Below are 17,188 nucleotides of genomic sequence, written 5' to 3'. Positions count from 1 at the left end.
TGCGGGGATCTTTCTCTTTTACTCTCACTAAAACGTAATTAGAGTGACAGAGAAAAATGCCCGCAATTGACGAATTTCGATTTTCCCGGTAGCCGCCCTGGACTCTGAATCCAGCGATCCGAGTTCAAATCTCGGTGGAACCTTATTTTTGTATTTTTTTCTTTTTATATTTTCTATTATTTAGGAATTTTAGAATATATATATTTAAATATATGTATTATTAAATCTATTTTATAAATCTTCAATTAAAATATTTTTTGAAGTGAAACTTCTTATGCGACTTCCAACAAGGTTAATATTATAAACCATACCTCTTAATATAAACCATATGTATTTTAGAGCATTATTTTCATCTCCACATTACGAAGTTTCACTTCTTCCGCGCGGAGGGACTCCACAAACAATTTTTTTTAACTGTGTGTCTGACACACCCACTTGTCTGTAAAAAAATGCGCGAAATTGAATTATAAGGGAGGTCAACTCTTCGCGCCTTTTTCTACTATAAAAGAGGGTATACAGATAAATTATGTAAATACAAGAAAAATGTACTTCTATCATGTAAACTAGGCCTTATGTTCAAGTTCAAGCCCGGGATTCAATGGTAGCGGTAGCGAGCGTAGCGGGCACGCTCACAGCTCGCGCGCATTTGCCGAAACTGTCAAAAATGTATACAGAGAGGTTATTATAGTGAATAATCAGAATATTTTGTGCAACATGTTTTAACATTTACAATCAAACTTATAAACAATATTGCTATTGCAATATCCTATTTTGAAATACTCTCTTTAGTTATTTACATTTGGTTTTCAGCCAACTAGATTAGAGTTACTCGTTAAGCTACCCGTATATTTTGTGGTCTAGGATTATAACAGAATGTTATCGCACAATGTATGAAGATGATAACATAACTTCCACCCCTAAGCGCTGTGTGCTAACTGAAGTCACCAACTCTACCAATGTGTCTCCCACGGCGAATTTGAAGTTGTTGACAAACGTTGCGCTGCTGTACCCGACTCCGCCGCCGAGCACCGTGCACCGCAAAGAAAAGTCACTTCAGATACTATGCGACAGGTTATATTCAGCGATAATCACTGCTTATAAATATACATTCTCTTATTGAGTTAGGCTTCAAACATGTTCAACATCATTGATTCCAATAAGTGATGATAGTATAGTACCTGTAAAGAACTTCTTTTGTTGCACTTTTCTAAATACAACCCTTTTTAGCCAGTATATTTAATAATTAGCTCATCAGAACAGAAATTGCTTCTGCTGCCTTTTTTGTTTTTATATATTCATGTGATAACCCTTTAACTGAAGTTGAGTAACTTATTTCAAATGCCTTAGTTATCAAGATACAGTTACATTTGAGTTAAGACAGTGATGTGTGATCAGAGGCGGCGTTAGGTGTGGGTGACGTGCCTGAAACTGCCTACAGCCTCATGATCCGAGGGGCCTCGCATCTCAAGTGTTTAATTATGAAATGTGTGATAGTGTTGTTGCAGTATTTTATGATAGCTTCAAAGTGCTGTGATGTGACAGTACTACTGCTCCTATAAGTTGGATATTAACCTCTCATATTTACTTTATACAAGTACAAATTCAAGTTGAGTTGTGAACTTATAAAAATAAAAGAAAATTCCTGATTTAAAAGCTCAAAAATCACCTGGATAACTTGCATATTTTGGTCTTATATATGAAGTAGTAATACATGTAAGTCACAACAATATATTCTTATTTCAACAGTAAAACCTGTAACCAGGCATCTATGGTATTTTTATATAGAGTGATAGGGGACCTTAAAAGCTACCAATTTGATCCGCATGTGTGTTCACTGAAAATACTTCTTATTAGAGTGTACCTATAAAGATATTTGCTTATAGGTCTTTAAGATATTTTTATAAAAGTAAAAAAATCATAATATGTATAAAAACCTGACATGTAGGTTCATCTTCAGTCATCAAATGACTAGCTGTGCGACTAAAGACATAATCATAGCAATAGTATGTATTGATTCCCATCATGTTCATTGAGGGCCTTGCGATCTTGACCCATTTGTGGGGAGCCACATGAGAATTTTTTGGCTCTTCTTTTCTGTCTTGCATCTTATATATATGTGACCTGCACACCTCGATTTTGCCTTTCTATGTGTGTAAGGATATTTGCTCCTTTTGTTCAGGATCTTATTTATTTATTTAAACTTTATATCACAATAAAAATAAGTACAAATGAAGGACTTAATGCTTTAAGGCATTCTCTACCAGTCAACCATAGGGCAAAACAGAAATTCTCGAATGTGGGTACAGAGAAAAATTATTCAGAAAACTGAACAAAAGCAATTTTGAATAACTATTAACAATTTGGGACATTGACAACATTACTTAGTTGATTACGAAGTTCTGAGTGAGGTATAATTATGTACCACACATAACGCTTATCTCATCGTATCTATAATGAATTGGGGCCTAAAAGAGAATCGTATTGCACTAATTGTGTTGCACAAATGTGGGCACCCACCAAACATGATTTTGAAGTTGCTTGAAAACCTAAAAATCAACAAACAATTTGTGTATCGCACAATTAATAGATACAATAGTACTCAGAGCTTCGATAACCGCAAGAGGTCTGGAAGACGACGCACCGTTCGGACCCCAGCTCTAATAGAGGCAGTGAAGGCGAGAATTGCAAGAAACCCCATCGAAGCAAAAGTTGTTGGCAATACAGATGTCTGTGAAGAGAAGCTCCCTAAAATAAGTTATCAATGAAGACCTTGGACTACACGCTTACCGCAGACAATAAGGTCATTTGCTTAATGGACGATTAAAGACTATGAGGCTAGAGAGAAGTTGCGTGCTATTGAAGCGGTACGCACAAAATGGCCACCGAAAAATACTATTTACAGATGAAAAAAATTTGACCATTGAAAAATGTTGTAACTGCCAGAATGACAGAGTGTATGCAAAAAACAGTCAAGAGGCGATTGCGGCCATCATCCCTCTTATGTGAAGATTTGGCTGGGTGTGTCATACTTAGGGCTAACACAGGTTCATTTCTGTGAAAAAGGTGTGAAAACTGGCGCCAAAGTTTACCAGGAAACCGCTCTCAAACCAATAGTGAAGCCCTTAAGCCACACCCTATTTCAAAACCAGCCATGGGTCTTTCAACAGGACACTGCTCCTGCACATAAGGCAAAAACAACTCAAGCCTGGTTTCGTAGGAACAAAATTGACTTTATTGCCCACAAAGACTGGCCGTCCTCCAGCCCGGACCTTAACCCCCTGGATTATGCCATATGGCAGGTTATTGAGGAGAAAGCCTGTGCTAAACCCCACACAAATCTTGACTCACTCAACCGGGCCATAGTAAGACAGTGACGGAATTAGACAACAATCGTGCGTGCCGCTACTGATCTCGACTGGCCTCGTCGTTTGAGGGCCTGTGTCAAGGCCAGAGGAGGCCATTTTGAATGATATTGTCATATGTAATGACTGATTTTGTGTACTTCATTTTAATATATAGTTTATTCAACTTCGTTCGTATATTTTATGTAGATAAAGATTATTGCAGTAACACAATTTAGTAACCAACTAGGTATTTATTATTTTACATTGAGCATTCTCCTCTCCATAGCTCTTTACAAGTTTATCTTTGTTTTTTAGTGAGAGACCAAGTTTCGCAGCCATAAGTTGGAAACTTTTTTACCTAGATTACTTTTCTTGATCTCTTTGAGTGACCAGTACTTGCTCCAGCTGGATGCTATTCTCAAAACGGGACCCTATTACTGAGACTTCGCTGTCCGTCCGTCCGTCTGTCACCAGGCTGTATCTCATGAACCGTGATAGTTTCTACAGATTATGTATTTCTGTTGCCGCTATAACAAATACTAAAAACAGAATAAATTAAATATTTACAGGAGGCTCCCATACAACAAACATAATTTTTTTGCCGTTTTTATAAATAATGGTACGGGTTCCGTGCGCGAGTCCGACTCGCACTTGCCCGGTTTTTCAATTTCTTTACCCATGTGGTCCTTGCAAGATATTATTTGACCCAGATACTCTTCAACATAGTCTAGTATGCTACCATTAACTGCGATTTCTTGTTTCTTAGAATTTGTCATCAGCTTACAATTAGTCTTGTCTGAATTTAGTTCCAGTCCCACTGCCTTGCTTTTTTTTCTAAATTTATTAGCATGCCTTCTTCTTTGGAGTTTTCCTCAAGTATGCATTAGTCCAGGGGTTCCCAAAGTGTGCGCCGCGGCGCCCTGGTGCGCCGTAGAAAGTAAAGAGGGGCGCCGTGAGTTCTATCATTATCCGAAACCACAAATATTCGCGGGTACCTATTTGAGCGCTCGCATCGGTAAGTAATATAGCGTCGTGTCACTCTTTTTCGACCATGATTTTAAATTTACAAGGGCGCCGTTGCGAAATACTAAACTTATAACTGCGCCACATGTTGAAAAAGATTGGGAACCCCTGCATTAGTCTAAGCATGCATATCTCCTAATTGGAAACGTGTGATTTGTATCATGTTAGAATATTGTGTATGTTAACTACTTTCGTCACCTCATTGTCTATATGGAATGATGAACATCAAATAGCCAACATGATGTCATGCTTGGTATGGTTGCAGATTCCTTACCCTGTTCCCTCTGTATGGGCATGGCACAGTGGAGATCCAGCTGGATAGCACGGCAGCGCGGCTGGGCGTGGAGAAACGCCGCATGTATGACATCATCAACATCCTCGAGGCCATGCAGTGTGCAGTCCACAAGCGGAAGAATACTTACCTGTGGCATGGAGGTTCAAGACTGAATTCCTTTTTGAAGATGCTTAAAAAGCAAGGAGAGAACCTGAGACTGTCTGCGGCTCTACGTGGGAGAGCTCCAAAGCCACCAGCTCCCAAACACAAAACCCTGGGAGTATTGGCTCAGAGATTTTTGATGCTTTTTCTAGTAGAACCACCTGTAAGTATTTTTTCAACAGCACACTTATTCATATGCATAAAATATATAAGACCCTAACTTCAATTTAAAGAAAGCTTAAACTATCTTAAAGTCATAATAAATAGTATATTTTATTTTCAGAATACGCTTATCAATCTGGAGATGGCTGTGAGAGTACTGATTGACTCATCAAACAAAACCAAAACCACTCTTTCACCAGAAATGCTAGACCGTCAGCACAAATCAAAAGTAAGAAGGCTGTATGACATCGCCAATGTCTTTATTTCAATTGGTCTCATTGAAAAAGTGTCAGGAAACTCAATTTTAAAGAAACCTGTATTCAAGTATGTCGGGCCCTTCAAAATGAAGAAGGCTGACAAGATGATGATAAATACTCCCTCTCCGCTCACCCCCCTCACGCTCGGGGGCAGCGAGCAGCGCATCATGCCTTGCCACGTGTTCTCCGGCAGGTCTAAACGGAAGCTAGAGTTCTCCAGTACACCCAATAGAGAAACTCAATTGGGCGTCACTACCCCACCTCACACTCCTTCCCATAAGTGGGACGAAATTTTATTGGTTGCCGATATGGAGCTCACTAGAATAAACAATGGAATTATCTTGTAAAATTGCAATATTATGACTTGGCTGAATATTTTTCTAATGAATTCTCCGTCCACGTTGATGTCTATGTCCGCAATGAAGGACTAACCATTAATATATATCTAAGGACGGGCCTAACGGGCAATAAGAATGGGGCCAGTACAGCGGTGTCACGCACACGAATTCGAGCCCATCGTGCAGTCTAATGCCACAACGCGATTAGTTGATGAGACCCCTCTGAACTAGAACCATTCTTAGTGCCCGTAAGGCCCGTCCTTAGATATATGTCAATGGGACTAACATGATTTGCTGTGGAAATATCCCTGTATGCACCAACATAAGGGCTTACTTTCACTAAACAAACCTTAGCCATGATCATGCTCGCGATACAAGTTCAGAACTCCTCTTGAATTGATCTCATTGACAAACATTTTATTTAAAGCTATTTTTATTTAAAAAAAAAACGCCACAAAAGTAAAAATATCTAAAAACACAAGTTAGCATTAGATCGTAAATAAAAAAAGGATTATCGTTTAACGAATTCCGCGATGAACTGAACTGAATATAATTTGGAACAACAGTCGCTGCCCTGTCCCTGTACGGTCAAGGAATTTAATTGCAGTACCACTTCGTACCTTGTCTCAGTTAAAATAGTAGATCTTTATTTGCATCCAATGTACAGTCGAGGAAATTGATTCTTTAGCAGTTAACGTGTCACGTTACAATGGACAGCTCTTACCATAAGTATGTACAGCCAAATTTACTTGAACCGCAAGTTGCTAAAGAATCAATTTCCGTACATATTTATATTACATAGTAACACATGGACCGTGGCAGGGTATCGCAAAAATATTAGTAATACCTACTAAAAAACAAATTAAATATAAGTACAAGCATAACATAACTTAAAATAAATATTAGTAGTATTATGAGGTCCCTAGCGACTCATATTGATTGATTGTCACTGTGGCAAGGTAAGAAATGGTACTGAAATTAAATTATTTGACTGTACATTAAGATGCCTCACTTCACTCCTCGCCGTTTTTGCGCAATTACGATTTTGTGTTTCTTTACTAAGTAAAGCTTGACACGGGCGGGTGTGGACGTGCGTCAGACCATGCGGGGCCGAGGCACGTCTCATCAGCTAGTTCGCCATCAGGCAAATCATGAATTTGGCTCGTTCCTGTAGGTAATTAAGGAAACGTATCCTATGGCTAGGGCTGAAATTAGCATCACAGTAAGTGGTAAAAAACGATTAATGCTCCAAATTATATAACATCTAATCTTCATTATTTTTATATTCTGGGATTCGGTTACACGTTCGACCACATAATTTTGGATAGGCGTTGCAAGAATTTATTGACTACAGACCCTACTCGAGTAAACTGTTGAAATATTGGGTTATTCTCACTAGTTACCACCAAGTTGTTACAAGCAGTGTAGCGACCTACCCACAAAACTAATTCCCAGTAGTTACCACCAACTCGCTTTGGTGGTAACTAGTAGGTTTTTTCTCAGCTGTAACCTCGGTAGATAGGTAACCGAGATTTTATTCTCAACAAAATATTGTTAATGTTAAATTCTAACAAAAATACCTAGATAAATTGATATACCTATAAAGTGTAATATAAATATAGAGTAAACTGTTTTAGTCTTTGAACGTTATTTGACGCGATGTAGTTTCTTACCCCACTCTTTGTATTTTTCAATTATTTGCCTCAGTGTGAATATGTGATCTATCGTAGAATAGCGGTGTCTGAAGCTAGCTTATTAAGGCTGGTTCAAATCAGTGGTTTTGGAAATTCTTTTTAACCCTTTGACCGCCACCGTCGGCTATGGCCGACATCTGAATGACTTGCCAAGGACGCCAACGACGGCTACAGCCGACAGTTTCGCCAATGCAATAGGGACTAACGCGGGACTCTGTAAAGTTCAATTTCGCTTAAATAATCGTGATAGCCAGCGTCCGGGGCACGGCATGTTCCTATGTCGTCTGGCGTTCAAAAGGTTAAAATGATGAATGAAAACTCGTGAATAACTTATAAGGTCAATATGGGTGTAAGGGTAAGAGAGATATGAAATTTGAAATTAAAGTAATAATAAATATTATTTTCAATTTATATTTCAAAGGACATGTAAGGGCAGAGTCTATATTTAGGTCGGACCATAATATTCTCATTCTATATGTAATAGTGAGAATATTGTGGTTCAACCTAAATATCGACTTTGCCCTTACATGGCTAAGTGTGGCTGGCCTTCACACTGGGGCCTGTTTACACATTGATTAGTATTTATTGCGAGTTCATACACTTGGTACTACTTGCGTAAATGCAAAAGTAAACTGGCTATAAACACGAATCAATGTGTAAACAGGCCCCAGTGTGAAGGCCAGCCACTCTTAACCATATGCCACACTTACCCGTATTGACCTTTCATAGTTTGGAGTAGGCTTATGGGGCGATAGTTTTCAATATCGGTAGGACCACCTTTTTAGGGTTCCGTACGAAAAAGGTACAAAAGGAACCCTTGTGGTGCGACTCTGTCCGTCCGTCCCTTTGTCTGTCACATCGCTAAATATCCCAAGAACCACTTAAGCTATCGGTTTGAAATTTGGAATAGTTATGAACAACGCTAACCCAGACACATTGTATTAATTTTTTATACAGTAGGGTATTTATAGACGTCTGCCAGTCCTTCGGTATTATTTGTTTCTGGAGTATATATTTCAATATTTGTGTTAGGGTTGGCGTCGCAGGATCGATAATGGTTTTAAGGATGTCGTACGATATTCCGTTACCGGTGATTTCATAGCTTTCAGACGGGAGTATACTTCGTATTCCACTTTCAATGAAGGTTTGGGATATTATAGTGTTCTTTTGCTTTTCAATTACGGGTATTAATTTTGTTATATTTGGTAGAGACGCTACTATAGAATCAATTGTCTGTTCCGATATTTGATAAAACTTTTAACTTTTTGAACTCCACGCCTATCGTACGCGTTGCGTAATCGTACACCTTGTCGGTACGCATGAAGGTTGATATTGGGCTGTAGCCGCGCGCGTCATATGACGTCTTTGGCGGTCAAACGGTTAATATTATTCTTAGGTAGATCAAATTTAGGTATTTTATTAGTTTCGAACACTAAGAACCATTTGGTGGCAACTACTGCAAAAAAAAATCCACTAGTTACCACCAATTGTTACCACTGGGAACGCGTGAAAAAATATCCGTCTTCGTTGTTAACTCTGGTAACAACTTGGTGGAAACTTGTGTAAATAACCCAAAAAAACAATATGGAAAAATAGTGTAAAGAAATGTGCTTTGTATTAGCTGTCTATTGCATAACAAACATTATTACAGGATTTTTTTGATTCTTGGTGTAGGCTAGCTGGACTGCATTGGCAAGATACCTGCTTGTCATTTTGTGGTATACATTAAAAATAATTTTATATTACTTGGAGACATGAACTTTGGAAATTGTGTGTTATAATAGGTAATTTAGTACTTTTACGACAAACTGCATTATATTAATTTTGAATTTGTGTTGAACTTGAAATGCGTAAGGTCCGATTTGAGTGGCCCCTTACTACTTGCGTTAGTAGCAATGTATGAACTAGCACTTAACACTAATAAATCGGACCTAATTCGTCTTCCAAGAAATCCTATTAAGATTTAAGTATTTAATATAATTTCAAACATTGAACAAAAAACAATAGATATAATGTTCCTATGTTAAAATTTTATTATTGTTGCTCAGAAAAGAGTTTAATTAATTTCAGAGACAAATAATGCAATTAGCAAATTGTTGACTTAGAAAAAAAAACTTAATGATTAAGTTTGTAAGACGTATATAAAAAAATATTTAAAATGAAATTTACTTCGGTTGCGCCGCGGCCGCTCTGCCGCATTGTCTGCGGCCGGCCACCGAGCATGGAGCGAACTGGCTGATGCAATGCAGACTCTTTTTTTTTTTAACAATTGGAGTATCTTGTTAAATACGTTTCAAGGAACCACGGTGTCGATATAAGTAAAAATTTAAACTATGTTTGTATGCATGTGTATACAAAAGCTCTTAGATTGCTCATACTACGAGTATGTCGGTGCACCTTTGTCGGGCTAGGCCGCCTGCCCCGTCTCCGTGCCACGGTAACGATTTGCATTTCCATAGCTATGAGTGCGCTGTACTTGTCTCAACATAACGAATATTAGCCGTCCTCACCTCGTTGCTTACCGCAAGTTGGCTCCTGCGGCGTGACTACTATTTTGTATTTTTATGAAATCCTTTCCGTGGAAAGCCATCTTAAAGATGTAATGTAAAAGTCAATTTAGGTTTTAATTTATAATAATTAATAATTTACCATACCTTCCATTGGGACTTATTGTCTCAAGACGGAAAATATTTTTATCATATTATTTTATACATGAATATTAATGAATTTATTGTTACAATTCTTACATACAATACTTTAGATACTGTTAAGGTAGGCTTCCTGTGGCACAACACTCAAGGCTAGCCGTTCTTCCAGCTCACAGGTCGCTTTTAGTAGCAACCGCGTTGTTTATAATATAATATGTGAATACACTGCAATAACAGCTCGCAATACTAGCGAAAAGTCTAAGATATTTCGCTGGCTATGTTATTTATGAATTATTTTATTTATGAAATGCATGCTAACAATATTACTGCACGAAACTGCAACCATCAGCGCAACCAATCAAATTGATGTCAACGAACACGCGCATACGCTTCACTATCATGAGTAATAGTCACATGGTTTACGATTTTATTGTTGCGGTTTCAATAGTATGCATTCAATGTTTCAAATTAGGAAGTATATAATTTTAACGTATATAAAGTTGCTTTTTATGCTCTATTTGTTGCTAAGCTGTATCTGTAATAATTAAAAATACATTAAATTAATACCAATGTGTTTTATTTTTTTAAATTTTATATGTAATTACCTACTATGATTTTATCAGTAGTTAATAGTAAATATACCTACGCCAAAAATATGCATAACATTCTAAACAAGATATAAATAGGTGTCTTAATAAATTAACCCTTTAGTTATAATAGAGTCAAACCAAGGTAAGTTGGCAGCGATTTTGATAAGCCAGACGGTGCACGGGTTATTTTAAACGTCAAACCTCTATGAAATTATGACGTTTACTTGACACTTGCACGGTCTGGGCTATCAAAACCGCTGCCAACTTATCTTTGACTCTCATCTTTATTGAGTTCAAATTTTAACAAATAATGTTTTAATACATGAAGTAAGGGGTTAAAGGGACCCACTGATTACCAGTTCGCTGGACGATGTCGGCCTGACTGTATTCGCGATTGTCAGCTTTTGTAAATAACTGACAGCCCGATATCGTCCGGCGAACTGGTAATCAGTGGGCTCCTTAAGAGTAGGGTTGCCATCCGTCCGGGTTTCCCCTGATTTGTCCTAGTTTAGAGGGCGTCCGAGGAGGACTTCATTTGTAGTCCGGGTTTAAAAATTTAAAGCCTTAGGCTGCCCGCGACACACGCACAACCTGTTTAAAAAAAAACCTGTTGACATGTCCGGGTTCTGGACTCTAAAATCCGGGGCTTTCACGCGTCTTGTCCTGGTTTCCAAATTTTAGAGATGGCAACCCTACTTAAGAGTCACACGAACGTAGTCGCTGCCACACAATCGTAGTTATGCTCTTAATTTAATATGACATACATTTTAATCATTGCTTAGACTTAGATGTTCATGCGAATGTAAAGCATGTCGTTTTAAAATTTTTCGGCAAAAAATAAAAGCAAATTTGGCACAGGTAACTAATACTCATCGAGACAATTCTAAAAACCCCAAACACAATTAGGTTGCGTTGTTTTATAACAGAGTTTCTGTGACTACCTCCTGTCTTCATCATCAGATCAGCTCGATGGTACCGTACCATAATATTGCATTGTCACCAGACAAATATTCAAATTTTGTTATTCGAATATTTGTCTGTTGTTATTGTTATTCGAGCGATGAAGAGGCAGATAACTAAATTTCAATTTTCGCGTTTCCCGGTAGGCCCTTTGTAAACAAACCGCTTTGATGCATCAATGTCACATTTTACTATGTGTGTAAACTCTATGGCAGAACATTGCAGTAATACTCCCTAATGTATGGGAGCGGCTTTTTGTCGACGGGTTCATGTGACTCTTAAAACGTTATTAAAATAAAACTGATCGTTGGGGTAGTGGCAATTGCGTGGTAGATGGTAGCCATGCTAGGTTCAAACAATTTCATGGAAGATGGGCCAAAGTCGATGTATGATTTTCTGTTTCTATGCGTCATCTACGCCTACACGATTTGATACCAGAACAACGATCACTAGTTTCGTAAACTAGCTCAACATTGCCTACAGTTCGAATGGCTGTTTAATTCCCAGTATAATTATGTATCTTGGCCTGTATTATTGAGAGAAAGGCGAGCAACTTTACGGCTACCTTTTGCAATTTAATTTTAACCTTAAATCGGAGTCCTAAGGTTTAAATACTTCTGAACCGTATGTGGTCAATATATGTCAGTAATTAAATTACTATGCCTGAAATAAGGTTAAAGCGGTATTCATGTATAGTACTTAAACAGATAATAAATTCCACTTCAACTATGTTGAATAATTCGAACCATGTTCATATTAACTAATTTATCCTATAATTTCTCTCTTCTTCCTAGCTCATTAAGAACAGAAAGTAACAATTAAAGGTGAAACTCTCGCATTAATTTACACAAGCGGAGAACAAGAGCAGCCTGTTTTATTCGCAGTTAACCTGTGGACCTGTGCCGTGGCCTCGAGCTTCATCTATTAGAAAGAGACTTCCGCTAGTTCCGCTTCATTGTAGATAACAATTTTTTTTTTCAAAAATGTGTGATTTTAATAAATAAGTAGAAATAGTTTGTGCCAGTATCTTTACTTATATAGGTAAGTTAGTGGCCTCTCCGAATTTGTAGTAGTTTGATTAGAGTACAATATGGATTAATATCTACTAGGTTTCAAATTACAGTTATATGTGTTAGTGAATGATTACACGCATGTATATTGTTGCTGTCATAACGGTATACGGTTTGTTTACAGAGTGTGTTCCGTTAAACAAATAGTGGAGTGTGTTAGGCGGTACAGGTGTCACACTTGCTCTATCATGGGAAACTGCTCCTCTTCCAGAGGCGGGAGCGACTCCGCGTCGAACAGGCCGGCGTGCAGCGCCACTATCGTCACTGTTGCACCTGGACCACAAAACAGTTTTGTTAAATATGTATGTGTACTATTTAACAAATAAAACCGGCCAAGACCATGTCAGGCCATGCTCAGTGTAGGGTTCTGTAGTTACCCGCTTGTCTAGTGACAAGCTACCTTGAACGGGGGCTATTTTAGGTGGTATCCTGTGTAAGTATAAGAAGCAAAAGGGAGTACAGTCAGCATCAAAAGTAACAGATCAAACAAGGTTTCAAAATTCAGAAACAGCTTAACAAAATGTGGTGGTTATGTATGTAGAACGATTAAGACGGTAAAATATATAGTTTTGAACGTAAATTTTAGAGATTTATCTATATTAAGTTATCCGGAATATCAGATACTTTTGGCGCGTTGTTTCATCCGCTACTATTGATGCTGACTGTACCATTGCAGCACTTTTACTAAGAAGGGAAGACTTCTTGCAAAAACTCAAAAACGGCTCACTACAGTTATGGTCTATGGACACAAGTATTATAAAATGGTATTTGAACCCCCCCCCCCCCCCCAACGATCCCATCCTATCCTATCCAACGACACCCCACATCATAGGGTTAAAGCAAAAAAAAATGTAGGGGAAGTACCCTAAATATATATATATATATATATTTATTTGTAATTTTTATCTTACCATTTTGTTGCCATGATTGATTTATGTATACATGCCAAATTGCAGCTTTCTAGCTCGGAGAAAAGTCGCGGACGGACACTAAGAGGGACATGGCGAAACAATAAGCTTTCCTAGTTTACTACAGAACCCTAAAAATCAACCGAATTGCTTCAGTGGTCACCACAGTAGCATAAGGATTTTTGTCCCTCATGTGTTGTCATTATCACTGGGAGCAACTGAGAAAACGTGGTAACTATTGCGAATTTATTTTCTCGGTAGTCAGATAGAAAAATAAGTACCTAAAACCCAGAAGACCACAGCCCCAACGCCAGCAAACCAGCAGATAGCCACCGACCCTGTGGCTGCGACTGCGTATTGCTGCGTTTTCGTCAGCTCGTAGCTTCCGATCTAGACCAACAATTAGCAAAAACAATTTAGTTCAATTAAAAAGTTGAAAGTACAGTAAGGGTTATTAAATATAATTAGTGTACAATAAGTAGATAAAGATACTTTTAAACTATGTTATTTATGCAATGCAAGTAATCAATATTACCAATCATACTAAAATTAAATAGATTGCACTTACTCTTGGCTGAAATGTTGATATCAATAATTAATATTCGGTTTTAAAATGAACTATTCATTGTAAAATGTATTAGTGATAAACGTTTTCTCACCTTCCATGTATTTGGGCCAGCAGTAAGTTTTCTGTAGCCAAAGAAGCTAGCCACCATTGCTATTAGTAGAAAGGGAGATGTGATGCTGTAAATAAAATATACTTTATATGCATTACGTATTTAATTATTTTCAATTTTAGGAGTTCAGGAGGCCTGTATCTCACCCGCGAGCTTGAATACAGTTAAAAAAAGGCGGGTAGTTACCTACTGTTATGTAACCCTGTAAAGGCACTGCAATATACATTACAATTAATTACCTATAGAAAGGGTGAAAGAGAGATAGTGAAAGATAGGATAAAAGTCAAAGAGAAATTATGAAACTATGATTATCATTGTACTCACAGACAATATAAAAACAGCCCCAGGAAGACCATGAAATAATTGGCTTGGAAATATTCCACATTTCGGTAAATACGGCGAGTCAGTCTCGGCAGTGATGCTGGAACCTAAAATTAAAATATATATATATATATATATATATATACTGGAATTTGCTAGCAATCTTTTCCATATATATTTATATTAAAAGGCATTGTGTGAACTATAGGAAAATTATTAATTATAAATATTACTAAGCTATATTCAATTGGACCATGGGACAGACATATGCTGTGACTGCTGTTGCAAAACAACATGGTGCAAATTTTATCACAAATAATGACATGTATTACTCTGGCCCAATGGGTAGTAACCCTGTCTATGAAGCTGATGTACTTGTTTTTGCTTGTATGTTAATTCCATTATGACATGTAAAAGTGCCCTTGTGGCCTATTTGCTGTATAAATTCAGAAGTTGAAGTTGATGGTCCTGGGTTTGAATCCCAGTAAGGGCATTTATTTACATGATGAGCACAGATATTTGTTCCTGAGTCATGGGTGTTTTCTATGTATTTTAAGTATTTATATTACATATATATCATTGTCTGAGTACCCACAAAACAAGCCTTCTTGAGCTTATTGTGGGGCTTAGTTAATTTCTGTAAGAATTTCCAATATTAATTTAAACGTGAACAAGCCTCGCTGAATTCTTCAAATTGTTAATTAAATACCTTAAAGTTTTCTGTTGCAACAAACTGTGTCCAGGGTCTTCTAGATGCCAAGAAACCCATCAACAGTGCTTGGCCGCCTCCACTACGGATGTGTTGCATCAGCCTTAAAACCAGAACAACATACAATCATTGTCAAGTCGCACACTATTCAACATACCCACCGCTTTCTAATTAGTGTGGTGAGAAAGAGATGGAACACGAATTATTTGGCTTAAGCAACGTGGCAGGTAGTTTGAAACCACACTTAGCTAAATAAAATAAAAAGACAAAACTTAACAAATATCTACATACTTTTGTCATATATGTAAAATATGTCTTATTTGTAAATTCCTAGTACATTGTGCAAATGCAGTGCGAGAGCAACATTGACAACAGCAATTTTTAAATATGAATGAGAACCCTCATTCCTTAGAGATTAGTAATCACCATTACTCTCCACAAAGTAATAAGCATTAGGTACTTCCTAGAAAGAATAAGGTGAACAACCACTACTCTCTAGGGAGTAATAAACATTACTCTCCAGGGATTAATAATCACTATTACACCCAAAAAAGTAATACCTTAATAAAGTAACTTCAGAGATTACGCATGATTAACTTGAATCATCGTCCCACAATGTACCAGGAGGGAGATAAATGATAAAATGTATTCATCAAGAGCAGCAATTACACTAATTTAAACAATATAGACATGAACCCTACAAAACTGGTAACATTGTAATTATAAATGAGATGATAAGCAAACCATAAAATTTCTGCTAAAAGCGTGAACAACACAGCACGCGCAGTAAAAATTTGAAAACTTACAGTTCCATGTCATTCACATACTTATGAAATCCTTTCTTTTCAGTCGTAGCGCTCATTTCCCCGGATAGGTCAATATTCACATTCTCGGACATTGTGAAGCAATTGTAGAAATCTATGTATTTGCGTTAGATCAAATCGGAATATCTAGAACACATCAACACGCAATCAAATTTGCGCGACTACTACAATGAGATTGCGATTCTCGATTAGCAACGCAAGATTATCAACACCAATTCCTATAACAAAACTGCACGTAAGTTAAATCACAGATGGTGTATAATTCATTTACCGTAGAGTAATATAAATTTATTGTTAATTTAAATATTAAATTACCAAAATATTGTCTAGTTGGCTCGTTAAATGATTTTCCTTCCATCCGTACCCTGCCCCTCTACCCGTATTTAGACTTTTTCCTGACATTTAATTTAACTTGACAGTGACAGCAGTGGCAAACTTTTTTTTATGGCGTGTGAAATAAAAGGAAGAAAATCTCTATGTATGAAAAATGTCCATCAAGAACATTAAATATGCGGCGCCACAATACACCGTAATAAAATGCCAAAAACCTAAGTATTTATACAGATTTGGACGACCGGTTTGGCTTAGTGGGTAGTGACCCTGCCTACGAAGCTGATGGTCCCGGGTTCAAAATGTTCAAATCCTGGTAAGGGCATTTTTTCGTGTGATGTGCATGGATATTTGTTCCTGAGTCATGGGTGTTTTCTATGTATTTAAGTATTTATTAATATTTATATATTATATATATCGTTGTCTAAGTACCCTCAACACAAGCCTTATTGAGCTTACTGTGGGACTTAGTCAATTTGTGTAATAATGTCCTATAATATTTATTTATTTATTATTATTTATTTTATTATAGATGTGCTATACGCGTGGGCCCGTGACGGACAGAACATACGCAATGCGACAAAATTAAAAACATGTTTTCACATTCCTGACGACATACTTAAACAACCTACGTAATTTGGATAGGGACCGTGCGCGTTGGAGGGTCTGCCATCTTGTGGCCTGAATCGGAACCATAAACATGCACATTTACACGTCACGTGCTTTCTTGTGCATAGTAGGTTCTGCCATCTTGTGGGCTACATCGGAACAAAAAACATCACATTTACGCCTCGCGCCAAAAATCTGACGGCCCCTGTGCTGCCTCCTACTGCACGCTCCCTATAGGTTATTTGTTGCCCCTACTCCATTTCATCTCTATATTATTATACCTCTATG

General features: G+C 37.5%; 2 protein-coding genes across 5 annotated transcripts; one reads left to right on the top strand and one right to left on the bottom strand.

Moving 5' to 3' along the window:
- The first annotated feature begins 210 nt into the window (after nt 1-210).
- On the top strand, nt 211-7,483 carry LOC133520182 (transcription factor E2F7-like). Its single transcript, XM_061854555.1, has 3 exons — nt 211-1,071; nt 4,633-4,966; nt 5,087-7,483. The coding sequence occupies exons 1-3, from the start codon at nt 887-889 to the stop codon at nt 5,567-5,569; spliced, it is 1,002 nt and encodes a 333-aa protein (XP_061710539.1). The 5' UTR covers nt 211-886; the 3' UTR covers nt 5,570-7,483.
- Nucleotides 7,484-12,465: 4,982 nt separating this feature from the next.
- On the bottom strand, nt 12,466-16,429 carry LOC133520208 (prenylated Rab acceptor protein 1). Of its 4 annotated transcripts, none has more exons than XM_061854583.1 (7): nt 16,277-16,429; nt 15,944-16,179; nt 15,138-15,240; nt 14,432-14,535; nt 14,090-14,174; nt 13,712-13,820; nt 12,466-12,795 (listed from the first exon to the last, which is right to left on the bottom strand). In XM_061854583.1, the coding sequence occupies exons 2-7, from the start codon at nt 16,033-16,035 to the stop codon at nt 12,695-12,697; spliced, it is 594 nt and encodes a 197-aa protein (XP_061710567.1). In that variant the 5' UTR covers nt 16,036-16,179; nt 16,277-16,429; the 3' UTR covers nt 12,466-12,694. The 4 variants fall into 4 exon arrangements, with proteins under 4 accessions (XP_061710567.1, XP_061710584.1, XP_061710574.1 ...); XM_061854600.1 differs by having other exon boundaries at nt 15,965-16,179; XM_061854590.1 differs by having other exon boundaries at nt 15,944-16,087; nt 16,277-16,381.
- Nucleotides 16,430-17,188: the final 759 nt, after the last annotated feature.

This window comes from Cydia pomonella, chromosome 1, assembly GCF_033807575.1.
Source record: "Cydia pomonella isolate Wapato2018A chromosome 1, ilCydPomo1, whole genome shotgun sequence".
In the NCBI taxonomy this organism is placed as follows: Eukaryota; Metazoa; Arthropoda; class Insecta; order Lepidoptera; family Tortricidae; genus Cydia; species Cydia pomonella.
The sequence above is the reverse complement of the archived record's forward strand: the minus strand, read 5'-3'. Positions and strand labels throughout refer to the sequence as shown.

Bases quoted from the DNA above. Each gene is read 5' to 3' on its own strand.
- LOC133520182 (XM_061854555.1), top strand. From the start codon at position 887: ATGTATGAAGATGATAACATAACTTCCACCCCTAAGCGCTGTGTGCTA. The intron at 1,072-4,632 runs GTTATATTCAGC...GTATGGTTGCAG, and splicing joins CTTCAGATACTATGCGACAG to ATTCCTTACCCTGTTCCCTC. The intron at 4,967-5,086 runs GTAAGTATTTTT...TTTTATTTTCAG, and splicing joins TTTTTCTAGTAGAACCACCT to AATACGCTTATCAATCTGGA.
- LOC133520208 (XM_061854583.1), bottom strand. From the start codon at position 16,035: ATGTCCGAGAATGTGAATATTGACCTATCCGGGGAAATGAGCGCTACG. The intron at 14,536-15,137 runs GTATTTAATTAA...TTTTAATTTTAG, and splicing joins TTGCAACAGAAAACTTTAAG to GTTCCAGCATCACTGCCGAG. The intron at 13,821-14,089 runs GTGAGAAAACGT...TTGTTGGTCTAG, and splicing joins CTGGCCCAAATACATGGAAG to ATCGGAAGCTACGAGCTGAC.